General features: G+C 39.1%; 1 protein-coding gene across 11 annotated transcripts in view; it reads right to left on the bottom strand.

The window, feature by feature from the left end:
* NELL1 (neural EGFL like 1) overlaps positions 1-14,582 on the bottom strand; it is a 409,663-nt gene that overhangs the window by 279,116 nt on the left and 115,965 nt on the right. For 9 of the 11 annotated variants that reach the window (XM_007067928.3, XM_043548858.1, XM_037899951.2 and 6 more), the window contains one exon: positions 12,770-12,898. The exons of the other annotated variants lie outside the window; for them this stretch is intronic. In XM_007067928.3, the coding sequence (XP_007067990.2) occupies positions 12,770-12,898 (129 nt within the window). The remainder of the gene's footprint in view (positions 1-12,769; positions 12,899-14,582) is intronic. 11 annotated transcript variants of the gene reach the window in all.

The raw sequence follows: 14,582 nt of genomic DNA on the forward strand, positions 1-14,582 counted from the left end.
CCCTCTCAAATTTTGGAAGGCACTTCAGATTCTTAAATCTTTGGTCGAGTGCTGTAGCCATTTTTAGAAATCTCACAATTTCTACCTTCTCTGCGTTTTGTGAAATCTGCAGTGAAAGTGTTCTTAAAATGAACAACATGTGCTGAGTCATCATCTGAGACTGCTATAACATGAAATATATGGCAGAATGCAGGTAAAATAGCCAGAGACATACAACTCTCCCCCAAGGAGTTCAGTCACAAATTTAATTAACACATTTTATTAATTAGCATCATCAGCATGGAAGCATGCCCTCTGGAATGGTGTCCAAAGCATGAAGGGGCTTATGAATATTTAGCATATCTGGCATGTAAATACCCTGCAATGCCTGCTACAAAAGTCCCATGCAAATGCCTGTTCTCACTTTCTGGTGATGTAAATAAGAAGCGGGCAGCATTATCTCCCATAAATGGAAACAAACTTGGTTGTCGTATCGATTGGCTAAACAAGAAGTAGGGCTGAGTGGACTTGTAGGCTCTGAAGTTTTGCCTTTTTTTTTTAATGCACTTATGTAACAAAAAATTGATATTTATAAGTTGCATTTCCATGATAAAAAGACTGCACTACAGTATTTGTTTGATGTGAATTGAAACATACTCTTTTGTTTATCATTTTACAGTGCAAATATTTGTATTAAAAATAATAATATAAAGTGAACAGTGTACCATTTGTACTATGTGTTGTAACAGAAATCAATATATTTGAAAATGCAGAAAATATTTAATAAATTTCAGTCGGTATTCTATTGTTTAACAGTGCGATTAAAATGCGATTAATCATGATTCTTTTTTTTTTTTAGTTAATCACATGAGTTAACTGCGATTAATTGACTACTATTTTCCAACCAGCTGATACGTATATTTTCACTGCATATTCTGAGGATAAATGGAGGTATCTGAGGATTGAAAGCTGGGGAAAGTGAGGTACCTACAATGTATTTATTTATTTTGCTGGAAGGAGTTGTTTGGTTACATGTGATATGAGGAGGTTCAGCTGCTGGATTTTCTTTGGCTACATCTACACTTACAGCAGCTTGTAAGAGCACAGGCATTCCACGTGTAGCTACACATGGCAGTGAAAGGCTCTGGCAGTGAGGAAAGGGTCCGGAAGTGGGGAGCTCCCTGTTTCTTCCTCACCTCCAGAGCCTTCCCTATTGCCAGAGCCTTTCACTGCGGCAGGGAACGGGCTGCGCAACACTACACTGAAAATAGTAGTGTAGACATGGGAGACACTGCTTTGGCGCATATAGAGTTGTGTTGGGCGGAGGTGGCCAACCTGTGGCTCCGGAGCCACATGCGGCTCTTCAGAAGTTAACATGCGGGTCCTTGTATAGGCACCGACTCCGGGGCTGGAGCTACAGGTGCTAACCATTCAGTGTGCCAGGAGGTGCTCAACGCTCAACCCCTGGCTCTGCCACAGGCCCTGCACTCACTCCACTATGCCACAGGCTTTCCTGCCCTCTCCCCTGAGCTTGCCATGCCCTCGCTCCTCCCACCCCCCACCTCCAGAGCCTCCTGCATGCCATGAAACAGCTGCTCAGAAGGTGCAGGGAGGGAGTGGTAGGCACTGGTTGGCCGTGCTGCGGGTGGGCGCTGGCAGCCTGGCCCCCCAGTGTAGGGTATATATACCCTCGGGGTTCAAGCATGTAGAGCACTCTAGTCTACGCTACTCACCTAAGGCATGTCTCACTCTCTACACTGCTATTTATATCTGTGCTAGCTGGGCAGGCAGTATCTATAATCTACATGCCGCCATAAGTGTAGACATAGCCTATATGGTAACATTCATGTTTCTAAAGAAGCCTTAAGGGAGCATACAGCCCAGAACAGTTTGTTCTTTCAAACCAAAAGAAAAGAAATGTGGGTCAAGTTAGAAAAATGACTGCAATGCTGGCATCTCAAGAATCCATGTTTATTGTATCTCAGGGCCAGGTCCTGATAGCACTTCTTCAGTGGGACTAAGGCTATCTGACTACTCCTGGGGTCAGACATTACTCTGTAAGAGTAAAGGTATAAGAATCTGTTCCTCAGTCATCTCTGTATCAAACGTGCTCAGTTTACAAGTAAATAGATGTGGGAGGCATCCAACTGCCAGCTCTGCAATCTGGAATTTCAGAGTCAAGTTGGAGTCTCTCCTTCCTGCATATCACAAAGGCTCTGCAGGCCAAGTTATCCATCAGTTTTAGCTGTGCAAACCCATTGTTCTTCAAACTCTGACTGCAGAAGCACCTGTGCAACCCCAATGCTTTCAAACAACAGTAACAGTTCTGTTAATGACACATGAGCTGGAATATGATCCAGCTCACTCTCTCTTAGCACGGTAGGTGCTGAAGGGCTAACAGGAATTATTAAAAAGCAGTAAAAATGGTTGTGTGTCTTTCTGTCATCAGATCTGACACTGAATACATACATAAGAAGTTGATGAGAGGAAGTACGTTTACACAAGACAGGTGTAAGGCGGGGTGCATTCTGTCTCCTTTTCTGTTTATGCTAGTCATCGACTATGGATTAAAACAATGTGACAGTGATACATATGGCCTAAAATGGAACAATTCAAGGCTATTTGATCTAGACTTTGCTGACGACATCATTCATCATCAATGAAGATGCCAACGGACTACAAAAATGAACAAACCAAGTAATGGAGAAGAAAGGTTTGAGATACAATGCAAAGAAATGTAAAGTCATGTTAATGGGGACTATAGGGACAGAAATCAAAATTGAAGAAGAGAAACTGGAGAAGGTGGACAATTTTATGTATCTTGGAAGTACCATCAGCCAAGATGGTACTAGTTCCAAAGAAAGAAGAAGAAGAATCGAGAAGGCAAATGTTTTTGAGTCTTCCAAATGCAGCATCTCCCTCAAGAAAAAACTGAACATGTACAAAGCAATTTTTATTGCCATCACAACATATATTAGTGGGATATGGCAACTTACCAAGAAAGATATGCAAAAGCGGGATGCATGTCTGAGAAGAATATTGGGAATAACAGAGATAGGAAGACGAATTAAGAAGTCAGAGAAATGACTGGACAAGGCACCCTCTCACAAATAATCTACAAAAGAAGACATCAGTGGCTGGGACATGTGCTGAGAATGGAAAAAGAACGCTTACCAAAAACCGCCCTTGAATGGAAGCCAGAAAACATAAAAAGAGAGGAAGATCGCAAATAACATGGAAATGCATAGTTCTGAATGACATCAAGCACCTCAACATGAAATGGGAAGATTTGGAGAGAACGGCAGTTGACAGGCAAGGATGGCAAATGTGGGTAGCCCAATGTGCAGCAAAGCATGGGATGGAATAAGGCCTGAGGTAAGGTTTACACAATTGATTTTCAAAGATCAAATACATTTTAATCCTATGTTAGGCATGCATCTCTCTGCCCTCTCTAATGGGAATTTTTTTGTTATAAACTTTAAATACGGCAAACATTGGGTTCCATCCATCTCCACACCCCAAGTTTGGGCTTGAAACCAGAGCTGGCCAAGACTGGGCAGTACGATTGGCAGGGCTGCCGCAGAGCCACAGACTCTGGGAGCCCTGTGCAATACAATTGGCAGGGCTGCCCCTGAGCCCATATCTTGGAAGCCTGGGATCCCCACCCCAGGGCAGTCTATGTGGCAGGGATGCCCTGGGGCCAGAGGCCCTGGAAAGCCAGGTTCCCCAGGAGCCAGGCAGGTTTCCAACAGAAAATTCCCTGTTATTCAACAAAAGTTTGTTGAACCTCAGATGTTTCTGACAAACGCTTTGGGTTCAATGAACCAGGATTTTCCAATTAAACTCAGTTTTGCTGGAAAACTCCTGACTAGCTCTACTTGAAACTAGCAAAGCCCCTTTAAATGTACATCCTTGCTGGAGCACCTTCAGCTGTAATAATGTCAGCAGAGTTGTGGGAAGAATATTCATTTATTAATGGCTGGTGCAGATTCTGTAAAGAGAGCATTCTACTCTGGTGACTGAGGGTTGAAATCTGGGAGAAGTGATTGGAGGACTGACTGCAGCATGTCTCGCCATATCCATGTTTTTAGCTTTAATCTAAGCAGCACAGATACCAACAGCAATGAAGCCATGGGAACATGGACTTCAGGGCAGGCTGGCTTGCTTGAGTAAGTCCCAAAAGTCCCAGGAGGGCTTGTACTGTCCATTCTGCCATCGCTTCACTGCTATTGATATCTGAGATAGCTGAGCCAGCTTTAATCCAGCTATGTATACACATGCTGCAAACCACACACCCCAGTTGTAGTGTAGACATACTCTGAGCTATCACAAACTTTCCCTGTATTTAGAATAGGAAGTAACTGATATTTTAATTGTTTTTTTGCTATTGTTATTATCATACTCATTTACTCTTTATATTATGGTAGCGTCTAGAGGATATGACATTGGGGCCCCATTGCTCTAAGCATTGTACGAACACCTGGCCTGAGACAGGCCCTGCTCTATGGAGCTTAATATCTAAATACAAAACGATGGGAGAAAGGAAGTGTTATCTTAATTTTACAGATGGGAAACTGAGGCATGCAGATGAAAGTGATTGGCCCAAAATTTCACAGGGAATCTGTAGCAGAGCTAGAAATTGAATCCAGGTTTCCTGGGTTCCAGTCCAGTGTTTTAACTACAAGACCATCCTAAAAATCACTGTGTGGCAAAAATTGGTAAGTGCTGAAATTTTGATAAAAAGTACTGTATTTGAATGTGTCCCTTTTACAGAACAGCAGCAGCAAAACTAATAACCAAAATAAAATATTGAGACCATTCAATAAACATAGAAACACGCACTGAACAATAGACTAGTCTAATCTGGATCACCTGAAATGAATGTACAATGTAGTAATAGGTCAGTTTAAGGGAAGGAATGGTTGTTAAAATAAGGGGAAAATAAAATCAAAACAGCCAATGTCATTTTATAATTCAGATCTCATTTGAACTGAATTTATCCATTGACCGAGAAGAACATCATAACCCCAGACCTGAATTTCACTAAAGTTACCCCAGAAAAGATTACGACTTATATACTCAGACTAACTCTGAATTAATGTAGTATGCAAATTTGTTTCCACAAAAATGCCATCAAATTAAACATTCTGCATTTTAGCAATTCTAAATAAACTTGGAAGGAAGCAAAAATAAAAATATATTTAAAAAAAAGAAAACCGATGTAGTGTCCTTTGTGCCAAAAACCTTTCACCTCCAGATTGTGATTTTTTTTTTCAAATGCAGTGCTTGTGGTGATATGAAAATAAATGACAAGTCTAATTTCCTTCAACAAAACACACCTCTCTTTTGAGGGAAGCATAACACAACAACAAAAAAGGGCTTCTGTAATGAATGACACTACAAGTCTTAATGATTTAATGACTATGATTAGTCACTTAGGGCCAGATACTGCCATGCTTAATCTCACTGAATAATATCTTATTCCCTGAGTATTGCTATTTTCTTCAGTGAAACTACTTGCTGAGTAAGATAGTTTGCAACATGAGTAAGGATGGCAGAATCTAGTCCTTACCGGATATACTGTGTAAGCAGGACTGCAATACTTCAATGTTGATTTCAGTTGCCAAACTGAAAGCATTAGAAACTGAGGGCAAACTTTTTGCTCTCACTTACACAAAGGAAAATGTAGGGTAACACTAATTAAGTCAATCCAGGTTTACACCAATACAATTAAGAGCAAGCTGTTTGTAAAGTCCTTTACTTCACCACAAAACAGGTTCAACAAATGCAGCAATGCAACTTTACCAAACAAACTCATGAAACCTAAAAGCTGAAAAGGTAATTCAATCTCTATGCCATTCAATCCTTGGCCTCTCGGGTGACATTGCCAGCTATGGTGTCAATTAGTGTCCATTATCATAGTGGTTTCTAAGATGCCCACCCAACTGTGAACTGGACTGACATCACTCTCTCTCTTCACTTTATCAACTGAACCACATCAGATCATAATGTTTTTCTGTCACTGTGAACTTGAAACAGACCGAAATGAATAATCTAGAGTTGAAGACACCAATTAATCCTATCAATTCTCTGCTTCATCCAAGCTCTAAGAAGGAATCCAATTAAAATAATTAACATTTAAATACTGCAAATAATCAGAACAAGGTATTAATATGTAACAGCATAAATTGATTCTACAAAAACTGAATACACAAAAAATGATTCGCAGGGCTTTTTACTGCGAAAAAGATAGGGAATTAGCTATTTTCCACTGAAACTTCCCATCCAATTCTACAAGTTAAGACTCTATGTTAAAATAATATGATGGTAATTATTTGAATACAGTCTTCATATTCATAATTCTGCACTGTGTGTCTTAAAGAAAGGTCTACAAAACAAACAGGAAGAGTTGTACTTTTATTTTTTTTGCTAAGCAAAGAAGAATCACTGAATAACTCATTGACCTTTCAAGAAAAGAACTTTGGTTCAGTCAACCAGACACCAAGTGCACCTAAGAGGTTTCCAATTAATCCTTTAATTCAAGTTCTCTGTCTCTCCTCCAAAGTAAAAGACGAAAAATTCCTTCCGTCTGAAATACTTCTTTCTGCAGTGAATTACAAGGTTCTTAATAGTAACTAAAGGTCAGTAACATGGTTAACTCTTCTTGATACCTATTTTTATTTACCTCTAGACTTTATGATACACTGGATTTGTATAGAGACATATAAAGCCAAGAAAGAGGTGATGTGGAGATGAAAATGTTTTCTCTACTAGAGAGTTAGCAATCATCATCATCATTAGGATTAGGAAGTCAATCAGTGATTCACAGTATAGCCATGTAAAAATATAATAAAAGCTTGAAGATCATAGATTGAGACAATTTTACCTCTCAGTTTGTCTTCTGTTTGAATGAACATCCATCAATAATATTCATTCCTATCCTTCTTTTCTTTGTTTGCCTTTCCTTTCTCATAGCTTTGGAAAAATTCTCAGACGATGACCATATGGGTGCCTCTCAGAGACTGTGTTTCAATGCCAACATCTGTATAGAGATTGCCCATGATTTGCACACTGCTATGATTAAACTCAACAGTTATAGGACTGACTGAACTTCATTCCGAAGAAGAAATGAATTGACAAATAAACCAATATTGTCTCATTCTCCAGCAAGTGAACCAACACCAATCCAAGTAGTTAGTAGGTGGATGCATGGAAAGAGAGAAATAGATATAAAAAATTATAAAAAGAGCAGTGTCTGGAGAATCTAGAAACTAAAATCTGTATCGGCTGAGGATGCTCCTCAGATGTCCTATGCCACTGTCTTATGGAATGAGCACAACTTTCTTAATGGGGGACTTAAGGACTGGTCTTTTACCCACCAGGAAATGGTAACCTTGGAAAGCTTTGTGACCTTTCCATTTTAGCCATATACTACAAAATGAATATCAAGGACATCCTATCTAGGTACTATTTAATGGGTCATTTAAGGAAACTAACCAGAATTATATCTAGACCTCACACAACTTCATATACTTCCAGCCTTAACCTATCCAACTTTAGTGCTAGAAGGGAAACAAGTACTAACCACTCCCAGCCCCAAATTTAACCTGAGGAAACTTTTACACCTCCTTCCTAAGGGCTACAGAACTCTGGCTGGGATGTTCTGTCCTAAGCATAGGCCAATATAAGCAATCAGTGCTGTTCCATGGAAATTTTATTTTTCCTGTTATAAAATATTGCTGTTTGGTTATTTGATTCAAAAATATCAATTCAAATTCACAAAGCTTGTTAGTTATGTCCTATAAATGACCCATTGGGAGAAGACAGAGTGCATCGGTCACTCAGCTTTGTTAAATGAGGAAAAAATAGCTTGCAAAATACTAACAGAATGAGAATATGAATCATATAGGCTCCCTTTACTCTGGTCAACAGATGACTTTTTATATTAGATCCATCATCAAAGGAATGTTCAGCATGACATTGGTTAACCATAGTGGGAAAAGATACTGCTGTGCATCATGACAAGATAACTGGTGATTTTTTAAAATCATTTTTACTTGTGTTTTTCCTGTGAGGGAAGAGTGTTTGGTTGGTTGTTTTTTAAATACAAATACTTCTTTTTAAATTTTTACTACAGCTCTTACATTTATGATAATTTTGACATATAAACAGCCCCTTGCTCCCAACAAACTAAAAAACAAAGTGAGAGAAACATCTAACTGAAATGGTGGAGAAAAGTTAGAAACAATCTTGTCCCCCTCACTGATATCTAAGACAAAACTCCCATTGTCTTCAATGAGGGAAAGCCCAGACCCTTGCTTATGAAGCATCTAGAAGGTAAGAACGGTTATGTGGCTAAAGCACAGGACTAGGGGGTCGGGGTGGGTGTGTGTGAGTGTGTGCATGTGTGTAGTGCTTTGAGATTCTTGGACAGAAGGCATTACAGAAGTGTGAAGTATTACAATATTTATTTTAGAGGCAGCATGGTCTAGAAGAAGAATGAGCATGGCATGGAAACTTATGAACTCCTTCGGTTTAATTCTAGTTCCGCCACTAACTTGTTGCATCACATTGGGCAAACCACGATGAGTGTGATTTCCAGCCGCACACTCCCATGTGCCCACTTCTACAACTGCAAATCCCTACATGTGCAAGACCTCAAGTGTACCTGTACACATGCAACTTTGTTCAGTTGCAAATGATGGCTGCATAGAGGCATGGTTCAACACAAGGCCCTTAAATTATCCGTGCCTCGGTATCCCCATCTATAAAAAGGGGGTAATATTAATTCTCCTCCCCAAAAGGGTCTGTGAAGACTACTTAACTGACGTTAGTTCATCACTTTGAAAATGTCAAATTCCACGTTTATTATAGAGGCACAAAGCAGGTAGATGAGTCAGTGAAAGAAAAAAACCTATCACTTTTAATGAGTAAAAAGAGTAGGGTTTGTTCTCTCTTTAATACAGTACAGATCTCTAATCACCGTCTTTATTCATTGTGGATACTTTTTTTTTTTTTTTGCTAAGAAGCATCTCGATTTTTTTTAAAAATTACAGTTTTTAATGGGTGGTTATTCCGAAGGCATAACCACCCCTTTCCTATTAAAATGCTTGCTTTAACATAGATTATGCATGCTTTAACATCGCCATTTGAAAAGAAACTGTTGAGGAGAATGAACCGTCGATGTGTTTCAGATTTGTTTAAAATGTGATGATGTATTCATCAATGCTTTTAATGGACCTTGGACTCACAGTAAAGCTCTCCCATGACAAAGGCAATGCAACTTAAAAAATATAATGGTACAAAGTTACAAATATACATGAGGAAATTATATTAACTAGCAGACTCAATGCAAGTCTTTAGAAGAGATGCTACAATGTCAAAACAATGTGCAAGCAAATAAGGGGTTACAATGTAACATGAAGAAAGGCAAAACGTACATCAGCAGAAGTCAACAGCAATGACAGTACAATATGGGGAAGGAAAAACAATGCCGAACGTTAAAACACACCAAAAAAAGGTTCAAATAATGTCAGAGGAGATTGAAACCTGGAAGCTCAGAATTAATGATCCACAGAATTCTGAACTAAAGCGCCACTGTACCTAGATACGTCATAATATGAGATATTTGAACCTACATGTCTCAGAAGAAGTGATCTTATATGCCATTATATTTCAATGCTTAGGAACAACAGAACTGAATGTGGAACATTAACCGTGCTTAACATGAGCATTTTCTCTGGTTCTATAGATTTGTGTCTCAGTCTATTAAGAAGTATTTATGATTAATATTTAAATGATACAGAAATCTGATATGCTCATATGAATACAAATCTGCATGACACCCACTACTGTGGCCCATACTAAGGCAAATTCGGAGGCATATATAGGCCACCATTGATTTCAGTGGCAGCTGTGCATGCCTTTGAGAGCACAATTTAGTCAAATGACTGTGAATTGAGTGCTATTCAATAAAATAGGCAGATAGATTATAGTAATTAGATAAGAGAGACAGATCTGTGAGATAAACAGGCTTTGCACAGGGGTTTTCTATGGGTGGTTAGGGGTTCCGTATTACAAGGCAATAAGAGAGCCACTCCTTGACTAATGGATTTGTCAGGCCATAGATCCCCACTGGGGGATCTCACCTACAGATCACTACTTATGATTTAGCTCTGTGAAACACAACTCTTTGGTGCACTATAGTTCTCTTCATCCACATATCTCCTGACCTCAAGAAGCAGACCCAACCTTGTTCTGCTGTCTTTTGTTCAGTACACATTCATATAAGATAGGGTCTGGATTTGCCTTGCAAATAGTACAGCTAGAGACTCTGAGACCAACAATGTCACAAGTTCAGCTAATTTGTTCCGACAGCTTTCTGGGCTTTTTCCCCCGTTCCAATATTGCTAAGGTCTCAAATATTATTTTGAGCAAAGATGTTTAAAATGCTGCCAGATAAAGGAATTAGACAAACTGCTACAAGGTTAACAAAACACTAAATACTAATGAAAGCACTTTTCAAAATGGGGATTTCTGGTTTTATTTAGAGCAGCCAAAAAAAAAAAAAAAGTATACACACTGGGTACTCTATCATCGCTGACAAAGTGCATTATTGTAGTCTTGGTAGTATCTATTCAGCAGCTACTCCCACAATCTCTCTAGTACAGAAGTTCCTTAATATACTGTATCTTTGCTATTACCCCAAGAAGTAAATGATTGGAAATCTTTTGTATTACCTGAAAGCATGTATAGAATTGAGGGCTTGGTTTTGTTCTTTTAAGAGATGCACCAACTATGTTGTAAGACTTGGAATATTTTTGCTTTAATTTGCAGACTACCTTTGTTCATCGTGTCTAGAACAGTCCTGATCACTTATATATGGTAAAAAAATAATAATCTCCAAACAATGGGATCATTTAAGCTCATCTGATGCCAGTATAACATATCTGTTTCATATCCTTCAGTCCTGTCTCCCCATTCTTACAGTATATTTTTATCAGCTTCTCAAAAATGTCATCTCTTTTCCATCACCAGCACTGTTGGAAGGAGGAAGCTGGAGAAATAAATAGTTTAAAAAAGCCAAAAATCAAAACACTAAGAACCAAAATACTGGGACATTTTTTTAAAAAACCCACAGACTTCACAAGGCAAAACAGAATGTTGTGTATGTTGATTTATCATTCTAAAAAGATTATACAGTAATGAGTCACCCATCAAAAAATAAGAGCAAGCTATAGGAAATAGGGTTGGATTCTCTCCACCACAAAGAAGAGGATGTGAGCAAAGCCATACTGCTTTCTTTCCTGAGGCAGAATAGTGCATCATTAGCAAATAGAAGTAGCTCAGCAACACAGAACAGAGCCTCCTGGGAAATATGTCTCCTCTATACAACATTAAGACCATTCTGGAAAATTACCTGACTTGCAGGAGTTGAAGGAAGGACGACAGGTTAATGTTTCTGTGTACAGCCATAACATTTCTAACCATCAGAGGCATTGGGGATTTCTTTCTTGGTGCTGTTAGCATCACTCCCAAAACTGCCACCTCCATAATTAATTCTATAAAGATGCATCATCCCCTACACACCACCTACAGCATAAGTGCCACTGCCTGAAAGTGATATTCTGTGGAAGATCGTAACATGGCAGTGGGATTGCCTATGGACAGGCAGTCTCAGCACAGAATCATAGAATATCAGGGTTGGAGGGGACCTCAGGAGGTCATCTAGTCCAACCCCTGCTCAAAGCAGGACCAATCCCCAACTAAATCATCCCAGCCAGGGCTTTGTCAAGCCTGACCTTAAAAACCTCTAAGGAAGGAGATTCCATCTCCCCAGGTAACCCATTCCAGTGCTTCACCACCCTCGTAGTGAAAAAGTTTTTCCTAATATCCAGCTTAAACCTCCCCCACTGCAACTTGAGACCATTACTCCTTGTTCTGTCATCTACTACCACTGAGAACAGTCTCGATCCACCCTCTTTGGAACCCCCTTTCAGGTAGTTGAAAGCAGCTATCAAATTCCCCCTCATTCTTCTCTTCTGTAGACTAAATAATCCCAGTCCCCTCAGTCTCTTCTCATAAATCATGTGCTCCAGTCCCCTAATCATTTTTGTTGCCCTCCACTGGACTCTCCAATTTTTCCACATCCTTCTTGTAGTGTGGGGCCCAAAACTGGACACAGTACTGGACACAGTACAAAACAATGCTGAACAGAGGGAAATGATTACGTCCCTCAGTCTGCTGGCCATGTTCCTACTTATACAGCCCAAAATGCCATTAGACTTCTTGGCAACAAGGGCACACTGTTGACTCATATCCAGCTTCTCATCCACTGTAACCCCTAGGTCCTTTTCCTGCAGAACTGTTGCCTAGCCACTCGGTCTCTAGTCTGTAGCAGTGCTTGAGATTCTTCCATCCTAAGTGCAGGACTCTGCACTTGTCCTTGTTGAACCTCATCAGATTTCTTTTGGCCCAATCCCCTCATTTGTCTAGGTCCCTCTGTATCCTATCCCTACCCTCCAGCGTATCTACCACTCCTCTCAATTTAGTGTCATCTGCAAATTTGCTGAGGGTGCAATCCACACCATCCTCCAGACCATCAGTGAAGCATACTGTCCACCTATCTTGGTTATCTGAAGTTTCCACTCATAAATCCATATAGTGCTAGTATCACAAACACCATCATAAAACTTGGACTTTCAAAACTAAATGCATTTTGCAGCCATTTACTTAACAGTAAATTTCTCAGTGGATGCTAAGAAGTTACTTCATTGAATATCTTGTTTACCTTCACAATATGCAGAGTCCCCTTGGACAGAGATATAACCATTCTTGCATTCACAAGTAGCTTTTGTGTTCCAATTTTTGCACTCTGAATTTTCACCACATCTGTGGTCTTCTGCACAAAAGTTATGACCTGAAATACAAAGTACATTTAACCTTGTATTAGAACATGCTGAATTCAAATACTCAGTATTAATATGTATACCTCTGTATAGTTTTGCAATGCTATCCTCCAGGCATTCTAATGTGGAATTCTCCTTCATTTCGCCTGGCAAAGACTGGTCCAAATGAGCTTTTCTGAATCCATTTCATTCTTAGATACCTCTGGTAACAATGTTCAGGTTTTAGGTAGGAAGGGTAAGCAACTCCCAAGCAAATATGAATGCTACTGTACGTATTGACCAAGGGAAGATGTTGTGCATTCCTTTCTATCCATCTTTCTAGGACACAATTCATCATTGCAATTACAGTTACAATTAAGCCATACTAAATTGCTATTTTTCAACAAATTTGTATATTATAATGGAGAATCAAAAGTTTGGTTAGAAGAGCGTAAACAGCAAATGAAACTTTGCATTAGAACTGGAAGATTTATTGAAAAGGAAGACTTCCTCATATATGTTGCTACAGATTAACATGTCAGACAAGTTCTGAGTTCTATTCCATCATTTATCCTGAAAATAATATTAATGATACTAATAAAAAGAAATCTTCTACAATATACGATTTATCTCTACTTTTTCTGTGATATAGTGACTCAGCAGTGGAGTTTTTCTGTCAAGATGGATTTACCCCACCACCAATCGGAGATGATTTCTTCAGAACTTGTTCACAACTTTCATCTACAAAAACTCACCTCGCTGAAATTGTACATTCACTCTGGATTCTTGAAAACTAAGGTTCTTTCGACTCTTGAAAATGTACATACCACTTTTGAGATTTACCATGTATTTTTCAGGGATGGAATAACATATTGCATTATGAATTTCATAACAAGATTTACATGAAGTGAACCCAAAGTCTCAAAAATCTCTCTTCATTGAGATCCAAATTATGTGCTCAATTATAATTCTGTAATACTCACATCACTACATTGGAGTTATACCAGTATCAGTGAGTGGAGAGGTTTCAGAGTAACAGCCGTGTTAGTCTGTATTCGCAAAAAGAAAAGGAGTACTTGTGGCACCTTAGAAACTAACCAATTTATTTGAGCATAAGCTTTCGTGAGCTACAGCTCACTTCATCGGATGCATACTGTGGAAAAACACAGTATGCATCCGATGAAGTGAGCTGTTGCTCACGAAAGCTTATGCTCAAATAAATTGGTTAGTCTTTAAGGTGCCACAAGTACTCCTTTTCTTTTAGTGAGTGGAGAGTCTGTCTTAGGTGGTTTAGCCACAACAAATCCTTTATCTTGGGGTTTGGCTAGATGACCCTTGCGGTCCCTTCTAACCTTATATTTCAATGATTCTATGATTAGAGAGCATGATAATTGTAGGGTTTTTTCCATTTTGTTTTGTTTCTTTATTTTCCTGGGCCAGATTCCATTTCCTTTTGTTACAGAGCAGTGATAGGTAAGTAGGATTTTGGTCCTGTGTCTTCTGCATGCATTTCTTTGGAGTTTCCAATAAAAGGGAATTATTATACAATTACAAGCATGGACTTTGAACTCCACATCTCAGAATCCCAAGAACACCATGGGATTCTGATGTAAAAACACCTTTGAAGTTTTTAAACAACAATTCCCAATAAGACATTATTAAATTTATCATAATTCTAACCCACACTTCATTTTTGCAAGCAGGCCCTGTTCTTTA

Source organism: Chelonia mydas, chromosome 6 (assembly GCF_015237465.2).
Source record: "Chelonia mydas isolate rCheMyd1 chromosome 6, rCheMyd1.pri.v2, whole genome shotgun sequence".
In the NCBI taxonomy this organism is placed as follows: domain Eukaryota; kingdom Metazoa; phylum Chordata; order Testudines; family Cheloniidae; genus Chelonia; species Chelonia mydas.